Raw genomic sequence first — 16,815 nt, forward strand, 5'->3', positions numbered from 1 at the left:
ATGATTCTATGATTCTATGATTCTATGATTCTATGATTCTATGATTCTATGATTCTATGATTCTATGATTCTATGATTCTATGATTCTATGATTTAATTCTGTGGACTCTGGCATGCCTTGGTAAACCATATATGGCTATTCAAGTTTTGTGGTCTAAATGAGTGAGCTCACACCATACAGTTTTCTACAGCTGCTGTAATTGACCATAAGTAGTCAGACTTTCTGCGGACCTATTATTATGTGCTAGACTTGTACCTTTTTTTGGTCAGAGCAATATATATGTTCGTTGTCCTCTCTAGGTAACAGGTGAGAGAAAATTACCTTTCTCTTAGTAGTTTACCTTTCTCTTAGTAGTTTAACTACTAAGGATACAAAATACCTGTATGTTCAAGAACTGATTTAAAATGTGCCTTGCCCAATTTAGTCTGAAGTACTTTTAAGGATACTATCTGTATAATTGCAGCAGGCTTGTTCTCTGCCATGAAGTTATGAAATACAAGGAAACAGACCTTGCTTGCATCAAGCAAGCTGGGGAGAGCTATTTTACAAGCTGTGATAAAGACTTTCAGTGCAAAGGCTTAGTCAGTAGTGCTTTAACAAAGGAAGGAGCGATTTAACTTTTATCAGAGAATGGTTTTAGTATTTTGCCTTTCTTTAATAAAAGAAAAAAATAATTGATGTTTCAAATAGGGGATGAAACAGCAAACTCGTCGGTACAGAGACAATGATAGTGATAATGAAGACATGAAGATTGTTTAAGGACATACAGTTTGTATTGACAGCCTTCTGAATATGTTGACATTGGGGAGCACTCTTATAATAGATTGAATAAACCATGCAGTTTTCATCAGTGCATAAGGAAGCCTGTTAATGTATTGAAAAGAAGAAGCAATTCATTATTTTCATTCCCAGTAATCCTCTGGAAATTGTTTTCTTTCTCCATTGGAAATGATTGGTATTAAATGCTTCAGTGCTGTCTTCAGTAAGAAGCTATTGGAAGATCTGCTGAAAGACTTAGCTTGTGGAAAGTTATGCTTTTGATATTGATAATATCTTAAATATGTATGTTTTAAAGTGTTTAAAAAAAACTTGCACGTTTCTGTATTGGAGGAGAATTAATCGGAAAATGAGGAGGCAGGAAGGGAGATAATTCCCTAGCAATTTTCTCTTTAAAAATAATTTAATGACCTTTAGAAAGTCCTTGAAAAATATTTATCAGATTATTTCTGCTGCATATCAGATTACTAAAGCCTCTTGATGTTTTGCAAAAGACCTAAAACAAAACTCTGTTCAGAAAGGTTTAGTATAGGCACAGCTAAAAAAAAAAAAAAAAAAAAAAACCAACAAAAAAAAACAACCCCTAGAAACCCCTGAGAATCTAATAAATAGGTGGAAATTCAAAAAACTTACCAGTTGTAGCAGAAGAAGGCAAAAGGCTTTAGTGCCTTGAATCATATCAAAATGTTTAATGTATAGGAGCAGTTATCCTGTTATCCAGTATAGTTTACAAATGTTCCAAGTACTTTTAAGACCTGAAATTGGTCTAGCTGTATGCTGGAAGTAAACAATGCCAATCCTCTTACCGAGTTCTGATGTTATAGAACCTGAGCTTGGCTTATTTTGTATTAATAACCTCAGGTAGCTGGTGTTTGCACAGATTTTGGAGTCAGGCTTAAGTGTCTTCAGTTTAAGAAGCTTCAGTTTAAGTGAGGGTTTAGCCAGGCTTCTAATATAGATCAGAGGGAGAAGAGGAAAATGCCTTCCCCATCCCCTGAAAATAGCTGGAAATCTCCTTAATTCAAGGATGAGATGCACAGAAGCAGACAATAGATGATTTTCTATTTTAAAGTTTTTCCTTCTTTGATCTCTTTTCCTGTGTTTACCAGATGATCTATCAGTTTAAGGCCTGATAGAAGATAGCCAATTTTGGTCAATTAAAGTAATAAATACACAGGGAAGAGGAGTAATCTGTGTAGGTGGGTTTGTTTTCTGAGAGCAGGTAACAGGGACTGAGAATGCAAGGATGTCAGGTTGCTGTTTCAAGCAGGGCTTTATTTGTAGAATTCTGCTAGAACAATATATTCTGGCTGCGTTGCCTACTTGTTTTGCGCTTCTCGTATTTGAAAGGCAAATAATGACTTCTTAGTGTGTTTTGTTTTCAGTGATTTAAAGGCTGTAGATAAATGTTTAGTAATAGTGATGCTTAGCTTGGAAGTAAGGTGAATGATGGAGCTTCTTGTAAACTTGTTAAAGCCACCTTCAGTGCCAAGTGAAATTAATGTCAATCTCAGAGAGAGTCCCCGAAGCCGTTGCCCTTGAAGGTATCTGGGACCCTTGTGGTGAGGCTTTCTTCTTAAGGTTGGAAAGCAAGTATTCCAGGCACCCTTCTCTGCATGTCAGTTGTTCGGTGATTACATCCATTACTCAATTAAGGAAAAGGAACGAGATATGTTATCTGCATTCTGAGGAGACTTAGATGCTGTAAAATCTACCTCACCTTTTTACACATCAAGTCAATGTTGTGTTCAGAATACAAAGTTCAGTTCTGAATACAGTGTACCAAATATAAGAAAGATAATGATATTCTGATATGGTTTCAGCAGAGGGCCACTTAAATGTCAGTGTGGGGAGTGCCTGTTCTGTTTGGGTGGAAAAACTGTGGGAACAGGACTTGTTCAGACTGGAGAAGAGAGTTTCGGAGTGACCTGGCTGCCATTCTCTGTGTGTTCAAATATATTATTGAGAAGATGCATCCAGACTCTTCACAGCATTGCATGAAAACAGCCTTTGACTGAAAGACGGAAGGCAGATTGAACATAAGAAAGATTTTTCCCTGTGAGGACAGTCAAACAGAGGAAGAGATTGCTCCAGAGAAGGTTGTGCTGTCTTCAGCCTTCTAAGTTTTCAAGATTAGAATCTTCTGGGTTTTTATGTCATTTGGTTTGGCTTTGTTCCTAATTCTGCTGTGAGCCAGGATGCCAGATTAGACACCTGCTGAGTTTGTTTTCAACCAGCATTACTCCATGATTCTTTAATCTTCTTCTGTGCTTGTCAAGACTGACTGAGAGATCTACGGCCTATTTCCAGGCTGGCTATGGTAACAGGGTGGATATAACACTTGGGATAGTAGACAGCTAAACCACCCCCCCCACCCCCCCCCCCCCCGAAATTAAATGACACTTAGACTTCCATAGCTGTGAAAAGTCCTTTTAGTAATCTAGTTGAAACTCAACAGCAACAAGATTTCTTTTAAGAAAAAAAATTGATTTAGGGTTTGTGGATTTGGAAACAGTGTTTTGGAAAGATCTACTGAAGTGTTTATCTCCATGTAGATATTATATTTCAGAATATTCCTGGAATAACCAGTGTTGTTACACTGAGATATCTAGTGTATTGAAATAATGGTTCCAGATTGTCTTTCTCCTTTTTCTCTGCTCCCACCCATCGTAATCCATCTGCCACTGTTCTGAAATAATTTCCTTATTTAAAGATAAATAATTGTCATTTTTCTTGTGTACGAAAGCTGTTAGTATCTGTAGCATGAAAACATAAGCTATATAATTTGCTGTACTAAAAGACTTGCAGAAAATTTTCATCTATCATCAAGCAATTTGGAAAGTCTGATATCTATTTGTAAACAGCCTAATGGAAGCTTAGACAAACAAGAACAGGCATTATGTGGAAACACATTGGGGTCATTAAATTTGACAGAATAGTTTATCACAAGGGATTGAATCCAATTCGAACATAATTAAGGGCACTGGAGCTGGATCTCAGTTTGGACATCAGATTTCCATTGAAGATGATGACCATGGTGCTGGCTGTGACAGAATGTGTGTCAAAGTGCTTTCTTTTTTTTGTTTTTGTTGTTGTTATTAAACAATTTCAAACATTCCTACAAACTAGAGAGGATTTTCTTGCTGCAGTTACTTAAATTTGGTGAAGTTTTACATGTGAAACACTAGAGTATCTAATAGTTTCAAAAGGTAGGAAGCTTTTGTATAGTGAGTGACAATTCAAGGCTTGCAGAATAGCCCTGAAAAGATATGGTAATGTTAATTCAAGTTGGTGTTTAGAGACCCTCGCCTTAGTGGTATGAGAAGCCTCGGAGTTGAAACACATTTTTACTACTGATATGCAGAGGATTTTCTAGTAGCTTTTAACTACTGTGCTTTGGAAAAATTTGTGTTATTTTTTTGGTTACGGAGATGCATGCGGCTGTTATTTTTGCTTTGGCTGCGAAGATTCAATCCATCAAGGAATTGAAATATGTGCCATGTGACTGAGCAAGCGTTTCTGTTTCAGCTGTTTATCTGCCATGAGAAGTATCCTTTTACTACTTTTTTAAGAATTAGTTACATTAGTTTAGTTCATCTGTGCTTGTCAATTTGTCTTCAGGGACAAGAAATCAGAAATTTCTGCATCTTTTTTTCTTGGACATTCAACTGAAGGCATAACGTTAGTCTGTGCACTTTCCCAGTCAGTTACTGGGAAGAAAATGAGAACATGTCAGATTTTCCTTGCCTTTACTGATTTTAGTGGATTTCTTTTTCTTCTCTCAATTTGGGAGTTGCCACCCACTGAACTCAGGTATTCTGTTTTCTCTTTGAATAGTTAGACACAAGCTGAAAATTCCGTCAGACTCATAACTTGAGTGAATGTCACTGCCTCATTTTGTTACCGTAAGGTAATATACTCATACCTGTTTGCTTCCTGAGAATATTTTTGAGTTCTGGAACTTCAGTGAAGGAATGGTATATGTCAGTAAAGCCCCTACAGTGGAGGTGTAGTTCAAGTGGACTTCACTATTTGACTTCTGTCAGACCATGAGAAAAAGCATATATATTTTTTTTTCCCACAGTTCTAGCACTCAAACTTGGGCTTATCTTGTGAAAGAGGAGCTTAGACATTTTTCTTTCATGTCAAAATTTTGCTTTTTTGCTCATATAGATTTCTTTTTTTTTTTTTTAAGGGGTCTCTTCTACTTTAACTTTGTTAGCAAGGAAAAAAAAAAAAAAACGGTTGAAACCAACAGTGGAAAACTTCATTTTGATTCAAAGAAGGAGTTGGATCTGACTGAAGATCCTTTTAGCTCTGTTTTACTTACGACAGTAGGTGGAGTTGTAGAAGTAAATTCGTATTTGGTTATATTTAGCATTCAGCATGTGCAAATATGTGACTTGAGCTTTCTTTTTAACATCTTGATATGCAAGTTTCAATGCACTCTGGTTGAAGGGCTCTGAGTTTTATGGATTAGGTCTTGTGCTTGTATGTGTAGTGCATCCTCTACTGTTCTGACTCTAGTAAGAAACTGATAAGATGTCAAATTATTTTTACATGTGGGGCTTTACTTTGTGCTTCTTTTGCTCTTGCCAGCAGCTTTGAAAAATACTTACAAAACCAGAAACTGTTATGAGAAGCAAACAGGCAGGCCAGTACATGGTGCAATTTCTGCTGACCATGCTACAGTTTCCCCCACATAGTTTGAAAGTGGTCTTCATGATAAATATTTTTTTAATTTCATTTCAAGCAAGATCTGTGAGCATATCACACTGACTGTGGTGCTGATGGAGAATATGTACTTGAAAGATAATTGACTTGCATCCTTTTCCCTTTGCCCTCCTCTTCACTTTTTTTAATTTGAAGTGATTTTGTTTAAATTTCTTCCCTTTTGACCAGTTAGAATCAAAAAACAAACAGACAAAAAAACAAAACGGTAACAAGCTAGCTTTTTCTTGTAAGCTACAGTGGCTTTTAGCCTGGCCTCTACTGGATAGGAGTGTACCTGTTCCTTGTTCCCTTCATGGAGGGCAGGATAGTGTTTTGGTAGTTGCCAGTTTATGTTCTTCTTGTTTTTGTATTCTTTTCTTGCCTAAGGTGCTTGCAACATCTTAATTTTAGAATTGGATCAGATAATCATTTGGCTATTTTGAGTTTATTTATTTATTATTATTTATAAACCATGACATATCTGGATAAGGTGTCACTAATGATCAAGTAAAGGAAATCACTGCAGCTGTTCCTGAAATGAATAGCTGACATTGAATCATAAGAATGTAAGGGAACTTTGGGAATGCAGATATAGAAAATGATCTCGGGGTCAGAAAAACATACAGAAATGTGTAAATAGGAAGCAGATTGGGAAAGATATTAGCACAACATTTTTGAGGAAGACAAATCTAAACCACCATTTTTAAGATGGCTGGGAATTGAGAGTGAGTAATGAAGAATGACTAATAACATTAAGAAGTAAATGTGTACTTTTTTGGTAGCTGTAGCAGCAGTGAAATCTGAAGATACATGCTTAGCTGTACATAAATCAGCATCTTAGCTCTACAGCATCTCACAGTGGGAATATATACAATTGTGAAAATACAGCCAGGAAATTGATTTAATTTGGACAGTGCCATTAACATAATGTCTTAATCAGGAAAAAAGGATGATTTGGAGAATGAAAAAATGATGAAGGGGTTGAATGATTTCATACGTTATGCCTAGACAGAAGACTCATAATGTAATGCTTGGCAAAAATGATGCTTTATGTGCTGCAGTACTTACAGTAGTATTTGAATGAACAGAAAGAATATTTTGGAATAGAAAAGTTACGTCAGAACAGGTGACCTTCTAAAAACTATGAATGTAAAAGGCAGTATTCCTGGAACATTTGAGAGTAAATGGTGAACAAAAGCAGAATATGAGGGCTGATACAGAGCAGGTGAATGTAGAATTGTAGAATATCCTGAGTTGGAAGGAGCTCACAGAGATCAACAAGTCCAAGTCCCAGCTCCATTCAGGGCCACCCAAAATTTAAATCTTATGTCTAAGAGTGTTGCTCATGTGCTTCTTGAACTCTGGCAGGGTTGGGGCTGAGACCTTTGCCCTGGGTAGCATGTTCCAGTGCCCAGTCACCATCTGGTGAAGAACCTTTTCCTAACACCCAGCCTGACCCTCCCATGATGCAGCTCCATGCCATTCCCTCAGGTGCTGTCACTGTCACCAGAGAGCAGAGCTCAGTGCTGTCCCTCTGCTCCTCTCAGTGAGGTGCTGTAGGCTGCCATGAGGCTGCCCCTCAGTCTCATTCTCCTCTTGTCTGAGTGAACAAACCGAGGAACATCAGCCACTCTTCGTATGTCTTGCCCTCTGGATCCTTCCCCATCTTCTTAGCCCTCCTTTGGATCCTGTCTAGTAGTTGTATGTCCTTCTTCTATTGTTGCATCCAAAAGCACACATAGTGCTCAAGGTGAGGCTGCACCAGCACAGCGCTGAGTGGGAATGATAGGCATTAATATGTCCTTAGAACTCCTGTTTTCACAGGTGCAGCACACGTAACACTGACTATTGAAAACTGGACTTGATGAGTTGTTTTGCATGATACTACTTTAGTAACAAGACTACTGTTAGCTGTTATTTTTCCATGATCTCCAGCAGTTGCATGCTTTATTTTTTTGACTGTTATAGGTGCCTTCGCTTGCAAGATGGTACCGTTTGTTCAATCCACTGCCATTGTAACTGAGATTCTTACAATGACCTGCATTGCTGTGGAAAGACACCAGGGAATTGTGCATCCACTAAAAATGAAATGGCAGTACACCAATAAAAGGGCTTTCACGATGCTTGGTAAGATCTTAGGTGTCACCTGTAACTGTGTGCATAGAGGGTAGCTGGTGCAGATGGCATGATGAGCAGAATGCTCATAAGAGAAGTGATTCAGAGGTAGAGATAATGCTTATGTTTATAAAATAACTCAAGGAAAGTGCCTATGCATAGAGTAACTACTAGCCAAAATCATGACAATAAATCTAAAATGTGAAGTCAAATATTTGCTTAACTGAGACTCTTAAACCTCTGACAGACTTTTTTTTTTTTTGTGAAAAGAGGTTCAAAATGTGCAAGCACTGCTAAGGGAATGTCATAGGTGTAAATAATCCTTCCATTTTGACGTAAAGAGAACACAGATAATGCTGCTCTTGCAAATTAATTTGTCTTCGTATGTGAATACTGATAAATGAAGGCATTTTTGAGGAAAAATTAAAATGGTAATGGACAGTCGTACTGTTATACATACGAATGTTGACTGTTAAATCCCTCATATTGAAAACTGCTATTATATAGTCTGCTTTGACTTTTAAAGATGAAGCTGTAAAACTATTAATTCCAAAACTTATGCTTCTTTTTAAAAGATGTATTTGTTTACAGGCATAGTCTGGTTGCTGGCAGTTATTGTTGGGTCACCTATGTGGCATGTGCAACGGCTTGAGGTATGTTAGGTGAAATGGGAATTCATGTTTTCAACTCAGTAATTCCTGGATCTTTTTGCACATTTAACAATGAGTTTGACTAAACTCCTGAGAAATATAAGAGGGGAATAACAAAAACTGGAGCTTTTGTTCTGTGTGCCAGCATGAGAAAGAGGAATAATTAGGCTTTGCATGTACTGCAAGAAAGACTGCCAGCAGGGACTAGTCATGTCTACCATCCCTAATTATATCAAAGAGCATTAATTTTATTCAAGATTTTCCCTGTAGCTTACTTTTCTTTTCTTAGGGGCACAGACACATAGCAGTTGTAGGGCTTAGGTTCACATTTCAGCACGGTATAGTCTTCTCCGAGATTTTGAACAACTGTCTCTAGTTGAAAGTGTAATTCACTGCCCATCGTAGTTTAAGAAGATACTGTACATTTCTGTGGAGGGGAAAAAATGGCTTGTCAGAATCTGCTACTTGTAAGTCTGAATGTTTACTAATTTATTATTTTTTAAAATGGAATAATATGTGAAGTGTCTAGATACTTGTCTCTACTTGCAAAATACATAGCAAATATTTCCTTTGAAAATCCTTTTTGAGGAGGAGTGCAGCTCAGAGCATCTCCTGACCTTTTTTTGCCAACTTGGATCAACACAACCCTTGTGTGTGAAAAAGTGATTGGAAGAAGTTTCTCACTTCAGAAAAATTCTCTGATGAATTCCCATTGCTGTAATAAGAGAAAGGAGTATTTGAATGTGCTTTGTTTTTATGTTTGAGATTATTACTGTAGTGACTCATCTCCTTTACGCTTGTTACAGATTAAATATGACTTCCTGTATGAAAAAGTGCACGTCTGTTGCTTGGAAGAATGGGCCAGTCCAACTTATCAGAAGATATATACCACCTTTATACTTGTTATACTCTTTCTACTTCCACTGATATTGATGCTTTTCTTGTACACTAAAATTGGTTATGAACTCTGGATTAAGAAACGAGTGGGAGATGCTTCAGTTCTTCAAACCATTCATGGGAGTGAAATGTCTAAAATATCAAGGTTTGTAAAATAAAATGCACTTGAAACTTTGACTTTTAGAAAGCTATTTTTTTCTGTTGTATTTTGAGAACCAGTGCAAAGAAATATTTCTTATTCATGGGAAAGTCTACAGGCAGAGGCCAGATTTCTAATGCTAGCTAGTTACTTAAACAAGATAGCTAAAAGAAGGCAACTTAAACAGACGTCAAAATGCCTTTTTCATCATAATGTAGAACTGCCATACTGTGAATGTCAAGTCGTCTCAGTGAATCTGATATGCATGATGAAATACTTGTTTTTGAAAGAAGTAGGCTATGAGTCGGAAAATAACTTGGGAAAATATTTCTACATTATTTCCATATGTTCTATGGAGAATCCCATATATAATTTTAAGACTGAGCACTGCTTTATGATCCCTTTATAAATTAAATTTATAGATGGGAGAAAAAAAAATCAGAATTCACTTGAAAATTACTTTTATAGAGTTTATTTTGTTCTAACTTCCAAAGAGTTCTGAATGTTCTAGATTTATTTAAGACCATCTGGATAGTATCTCTATCTGAGAAGTTATAAAACCGAATAATTATCAATTGAACAAAAAGGTAAGTTGGTTTAAATTTATAACACCTTTATTATTTAGTAATATAAATGGGCAAACTTTTATACTACTTCACATATTTGCCTTTAATTTGGCAAATCAAGCTGGTGCATGATGTGATAGAAACCTCTAACATGTCTGTTCATCGAGGAGTTTATCACCTTAACTATAGGCTGAAAGAGGACTGGCAAGCAGCTTGAAAGTAAATGATTCCTTAGACGTCTATCTAACAAAGTACCTAAGGAAGTGAACATTATCAGTCAAAACATGTAATATTGCACCCTCTTTCAGAGTTACGTTGAGATGAACTTTGGGCTACTCCCCCAGCCTAGCAATAGTTTCACATAGTGGAGAGGTCCTGTAACTGCTACGAGTCAAGTGTGAACTTCTCAGTTGAAGTGAGAGCTCTATCTTGCTATCTGTAAATCTAGTTATATGAATAAAATGTAACTTTGAGAACAGTGATAATTAATTGTAGTTCTTGAGTTTGTGAGGAAGTGTGTTTCATGCTCTCATTCCAGCATTTCACCAGCCAGCAAAGTCTGAATGTTGCAGGTCTAGCTCTACCAACTCTGTCGTTCCTTTTTTTTTTTTTTTAAATCTGGTGCTGCAGCTACAAAATGCCTTGCTTTCCTGACAGAAATAAAAGGTGTTATTTACTTACTACGTATATATGCTCCTGCAATTCTTGTTTCAAAGGGAATTTTGTACTTCTGATAATTCTTCCAGGGTTTTATTTACATCTGCAATCATCAGAACGTCTTGGCAAATCTAGCTTAATGAGTCATATATAAACTACAAATCAATTCATAGTGATTCAGTATGCAATGTCTTGATGCAATTTCAGGAAGAAGAAGCGAGCAATTGTTATGATGGTGACAGTGGTGTTTCTCTTTGCAGTCTGTTGGGCCCCTTTCCACATTATTCATATGATGATGGAATACAGTGAGTATTTGCAATGTGTCATAAAATAAAGCCTTTCCTAGTTCTTTTTTCGTAATGAAACTAGAGATTATGAAAGGCTAGTGCTGCTCAGCTACAATATACCTTCTGCTAGCAAAGGTTAACGTTATACTTCTAAATCCTGGGTCACTGTTTTGTAATAGAGGTGCATAATCAACAACAGACGGATTACTGTGAAATCTGAATTGTAGGCAGTTCTGCAGTGCTCAAAGAAAATTTAAATACATAAAAAAAATAGATATAGTGTTGTCTTAGATACACTTGTGTGTCACCCACATCTAGTCTTTCCTACTGCGTGAATTAAAAAAAAAACAACAAAACTTTGCCTTGCTGTATACTCTACCAGGTTTTGTTGCAGAAAGGGAATTCAAAATCTCTGCAGCACTTTTAGAATGTAATTTCTTAGAGAGGAGATTGCTTTTTTTTTATTTTTTTCTGAATTTGTGCAGCACATAATCCAGTCTTGAAAAGGAGGTTTATGAGGTTTAACAAGATTCCAGAAATAGCAAGACTTGAATATTAGGATTGTGAGCCTATCTCTGTGGGTTATTTTCTTCATCTGTTATACTACTTTCATTCACCTCAAGGTGAAAGTTATTTCCAAGTAGAAAATCTCTTGAAGAAGTAACTTCTAAAAATCTAAATTTAATTTTAATTCGGTGTATGAAGACTTCAACTTGCATCTACGTGCAAGTAGTGAGTTCTCATACTGCTTTGGGTGAAACCAGTATGAAATATTTATCCTTTCAATTGCCCTGGTTTTAGTGATGTAGGTAGTTATATTGAAAGTATAAATGCTTGGACAACACTTATTAATATCCCCATTTTATCTGCTAATCCACTTGAACTTCTCCAGTGCTCTGGGTTGGAAACTATTTTTGGAACACTCTCTTGTTATCTTTGCTTTTTGCTGTTTGCCTAAATTCACCTGGGTCTTGCACTACTCGTCTCCTGTCTTCTACATGAGTACTGTGACAACACGTGGAGCTATGCAGCTGGCTATTTGTAGGTGCAGTAACTATTGTACTCTACTTTCCAAATGCAGCAGGCATTTATTTGCCTTCTGTTGCAGGTAAGATCATAGCAGATAAGTCAGCAGTCTGTAGCCAGTTGGCCAAACCAAACAGTGTTTATATTTTAGCAGAATAAAAGATTCAAAGCTGTACCTATTAAAATGGTCTGGAACAATAAACTAGGCTTATATTTAGGGAACAGGAAGCTTTCTGCTTCTTGGCCATTGAGCAAGTTTTTTGGCTAATAGTTTTTCTCTTTTGGACTTACATACAATGCACATGCATGGACTGGGTAAGATAGATCTTGATATTTTCTTGCTGATTAATTCCTATTGCTAATATTAATAACCTCTAGCAAGGTCTTTTGTTGACATTAAACAAAAGCTTCTAATGCCGGACTGCATGTATGTGGGTTAAGTAGTGGATGCTATTCTGTGCTTTTTGCATATTTCCTTCTTCCTTTCAGGTAACTTTGAAAAGCAGTATGACGATGTGACAATCAAAATGATCTTTGCAATCGTTCAAATCATAGGATTCTTCAATTCTATTTGCAACCCTATTGTGTATGCTTTCATGAATGAGAACTTCAAGAAAAATTTTCTGTCTGCCATCTGCTTCTGCATTGTCAAAGAAAGTGCATCACCAACCAGGCAACTTGGGAACTCAGGGATTACTATGAGGCGCCAAAAGGCAAGTGTTTCTCAGAGAGGTCCTACTGACTCGGACGAGGCCAGGAGAGAGGCGTTCAGTGATGGCAACATTGAAGTAAATTTCTGTGATCAACCATCTTCAAAAAGGAATTTGCAAAGGCACCTTACTTTATTCAGCTCTGAGCTTCCTGTGCATTCTGCAAGTGTACAGTAGCATAACAGAGGCTTTGGGGATGGAATAAAATATTCTTTTTGTAAAACTTTGAACAAGCCATTTAAAATAGTTTTCTAATTTGCATGCTGAAGTGAGGGGGGGAAATATTTTGATTATAGTAATGTTGGAATAGTAGTTCAGAAAATGTAATATATTTTATATAAGGATAAGGAATAAAACTTTGGAAAAATGTTACTGTGTGATTTCAAGATAAATATTTTTCTTCCTAAGCTAATTTAGGGCTTGCTTGCCCTTTGCTTTAGGTAGAACAAAAATTAGTTTTTTGCCAGTTTATTCTGTCTGGATGTTGGCATGCTTCTGGACTGTATTCAGCTGAATGCTAGAAGAGAGGCACTATGGAGAGAGTGCACACTTCCTTTGGGCAGCTTGGGAAGCTCGCAAGGGTCTAACATTGTCTGTGTGATCTGCTGTCTGGAGCTCTGAGGACTGAGAGTCTTCAGCTCTGAGTTCAAGGAAAATGTACACTGAGACGAAATTCTGTTTTGCAGAGAGTCAGCAATAATTTGGTTCTGATGAGATTTAGACACATGCCTATGTGAATTTTATTAACAAGAAGCATATTAGAAATTAACAATGCATACATAACTAATGCTCTGCTTTTACAGGTTTTTTCTTGGGTACAAAATTAAATGCCAGTGTACTGCCCTGTAAAACACGCTATTCCTACTGAAAAATGTGGAACTTGAAAGTGCCATACAAATCAAGGGTCTGCAGAGGTTGTGGTCTGTAGATAAGCTCTGTGATCACTCTTAGTCATGCTTTGATAAATAGCCTGTGTGTTGCAATTGTTGCCACTTTCTGGAGGCATGTGAGGGCCAGTCCCAGAACTTGCTGGACTCTGCGTAAGACTTTCAGTTGAATAGTATTGGCTTTTGACCAGTCACTTATCTGAAGATTTGCACAAACTGTCTCTCCCTCATCTTCCAACTGTGTTAATTACTGTGGAAGAACAGGGTCAGTATTACAAAGTTGGAATCCATATAAAGAATTAAACAAAAACAAGCAAAGCAAGAACAACAAAACCGCCCCAAAAAAACAAGCTTGCTATCACTGGGTCAAACTGAGAGACTGGAAAATCAAAGGATTCTTATAAATGTGGGATTGGAGAAAAAGTGTGATCTAGTATGGTATACTGTGATCTGATCCCACTGATAATGCTTTGAAATATGTAATTTGCAGCTCCAGATGAGATTAGGCTGGATCCTTTAATGGTCTGTGAAACGTTGGTGCTTTTTTGTCACCTCTCACTTCCCCTACTAGACTTTGCTGCTCCCTTGATGGTGACTTTTAAGTTTATTTTATATTGATGCTTATGTTTCATTGTCAATTAAAATTTTAATTACTCATGTATAAATTGGGACTAATCAGATCCTTATGTAATATTTACTGATATTTGGATAACGCGCTCTGATGCTGATTTGTGATGTACTCTTTATTTAAATTTATATTTATTATATTTATTATTATTTATACTGTATATGATGTACTTTAGTACAATTGTAGAGGAAGATTCCCAGCTTGTCCTGACAGCCAGGAATTAAGAGCACTCTTACTCAATCTAGTTTATGTATTACATAAAATACCAATTTCAGAGAGCGGTGTCTGGATAGAACAGAATGAGTGAAGTCAGTTACTGCTTCATTCAGCCACACAAACGTGCCCTTTTGCATTACCTTTGAATAATGCTGGTAAACAGCAGCAGCAGCAATTTTTGCTTGTGATTACAACTGTGTTTGCCTTTGCTTTTCTGTCTTAGTTTGTCTTTCTGGAAACAGGTCTTAAGTTCCCTGCCCTGAAGAACAAGGGCTTAGAGAGATCAATTATGACAATTTTCCTCAGTTGACGCGAGGTCTATCTGGCTGATGATAACTGTATGGTTTGACAGATCTGTAAAAAGCACTTTATTTTAAACTTTTTTTATTTCGTACTGCTAATGTCAGTCATGTATTTCAGCAGCAAAAGTGATAGCTGTTTTACAAAGCTTCCAAGTATTGTATATGTTTGTTTTGTCTTACCTGTTTGTTCAGTTTTCTCATAAAAGTTATGTCCACAAGTGACTGTATTCACTTCTTTCATTAAAATTCCATTTTAATGGAGCATCTACTATGAACTTTGTGTCTACTTTTGTTTAAAGATTTGTATAACCTTATACATGCATTTCTAGTAATTAATTTCCAGTCCTGTTAGAGGTACCAGCTGCTACTGTCATCCTGAGAGATGTGATTTAAAAGGCTTTTTTTTAACAGAAAAATGTAGAAGTAACCAATATCATAGTAAAAGAAAAGTGATATTTCAACATAGATATGTGCTTACAGTTAAATATAAACAAAACTAAGACAGTTATTGTATATCTCTGTAAGCTATATTATTAGTGCCTTTTGAAACAATAGTTTTCTCAATGCTACATTAAAAAAAAAAATCCTACCTGTGAGGAATAGAAAATCCTTTATTGAATTGATCAGAAACAGGATTTTACCTATGGTGAGTTGTTTGTTTTCAGCTGGAGTTTCACCTTTGATTTAACTAGCAAATTGTTCTAGTGAATTGGGTCAGTTGTCTGTCCTGGCTGGTGGCTTGTCTCTTCTAATGGCTCACAGCGTGTGTTCTGAGTGTTTGTCTGCTACTGAGTACTTGAACTGAAGGGTAACTCTGTATTAAGAACAGCTCTGCTCTCCTACCAATTTGCCTGCTTATTCCTATTTGGTGTTACTAGAATTGCATAGTGAACTTCATCAGAAAATTTTCTGGATAGAGACTTACTCGTCAACAGAGAAGATAACCAAGCTGACTTCCCTGAACTGAGAATATTTATCAACAGTTTTGTTCTTCAAGGAAAAACGCTTCTTCTGAAAATATCCTGTCTAATATCTGTTAATTTCAGGTCAGTTACATTGTGAAACAACTTGAAGAAATTTAGTTTATTTGACTGCTCAAAGTAATTTTTTTTTTAATTCTCAGCTGTAGTAAGTTATGTCTTTAAAGTTATGATAAGATGATGCCAGCAACTGGCATGTAACTGAAGCCATGAATCTGAAGGGATGCATTCAACTGGAAATATGATTGGACCAGAAAAAAAAACATTGGAAGTATGGTCCTGCTTTAGTTGTCTCAGCTGAATTCAGAGGGTGTAAACATGAAGAGCAGTGAGTAGGAGGAAATGAAGACTTCCAGTGACTGCAATTGTGAAGCTGTTACAGATTTTTCTTTTTTAATTATTTTTTTTTTGGGGGGGGGGAGGTTGGAGGGGAGGGCAAATACTGTTTGAAATTACTTCCTAGGAAAATTTTAATGCTTTTTATGAGGAGTAGTTTCAAAGGACATCAGGTGGATTTGTTTGTGGGTATGTTTTTAAGCTGTAGCAATATATACCGGGCTGTGTAGTACTCTGAGCAAACGGGGAGCTATGGTTTTATTGCAGACATGGGGTTCTGTTATGGGCTAGCATAATGCTTTGTAGGCACCAAAACTGAATTTGATGGGCAGCTGAAGAGAGAGCACTTACAGCTCCCTGCAACACTAACAAGGTTGCCATGATATATTGATGGTACTGAGCGCAGGGAACATCTAGCTGCAGACCATGAGATCTCCATTTGAAGCCTCATGGAAGAGGATCTGAGCACGTGGCACTGCTGGCATGGTGCTTGGGTGCACATGTATTTGTGTGGGACCATGAATTGATGCAACTTAGCACAGCACTTACTGAGGAGGATATAGGATCTGTTTTATATGAGGGGCTGATGTTTAAATGGATACAGGAGAGCCGCAGCTTGACCTTTTATTCAGGGGGGCTGGTGGCTGGTCTGCACTACTTGCTGTTCAGTTACTAGTAAACACCTGTTTTGGGTTTGTGTCAAGGTGCTGGCAGGGTCTACAGGGCTCCTTTGAGAGGAGAGGCCAGGACTGCCAAGCCAAACATGGCTTGTTCCAATGGTGCAGCCACCTGGTACAGCTGAACCCCTCAGCAGGACTTGACAGTGCTTCAGAAACGTTTAAGAAAGGGTGGGAAGCACCAAAGGAGTGAGGAGCAGAGAAGGGAACATCAGGGTCAGGAGGAGGTGCTCTCTGCAGCCCGTGGAAAG

General features: G+C 37.2%; 1 protein-coding gene across 1 annotated transcript in view; it reads left to right on the forward strand.

Annotated features, from left to right (window-relative positions):
• The window catches only part of QRFPR (pyroglutamylated RFamide peptide receptor), a 22,561-nt gene extending 7,702 nt beyond the window's left edge, over positions 1 to 14,859 (forward strand). Inside the window, exons 2-6 of the mRNA XM_021396395.1 lie at positions 7,460 to 7,618; positions 8,198 to 8,259; positions 9,063 to 9,298; positions 10,723 to 10,820; positions 12,318 to 14,859. Coding sequence (XP_021252070.1) covers positions 7,460 to 7,618; positions 8,198 to 8,259; positions 9,063 to 9,298; positions 10,723 to 10,820; positions 12,318 to 12,715 — 953 coding nt within the window. The 3' untranslated portion in view covers positions 12,716 to 14,859. The remainder of the gene's footprint in view (positions 1 to 7,459; positions 7,619 to 8,197; positions 8,260 to 9,062; positions 9,299 to 10,722; positions 10,821 to 12,317) is intronic.

This window comes from Numida meleagris, chromosome 4, assembly GCF_002078875.1.
Source record: "Numida meleagris isolate 19003 breed g44 Domestic line chromosome 4, NumMel1.0, whole genome shotgun sequence".
Classification (NCBI taxonomy): Eukaryota; Metazoa; Chordata; class Aves; order Galliformes; family Numididae; genus Numida; species Numida meleagris.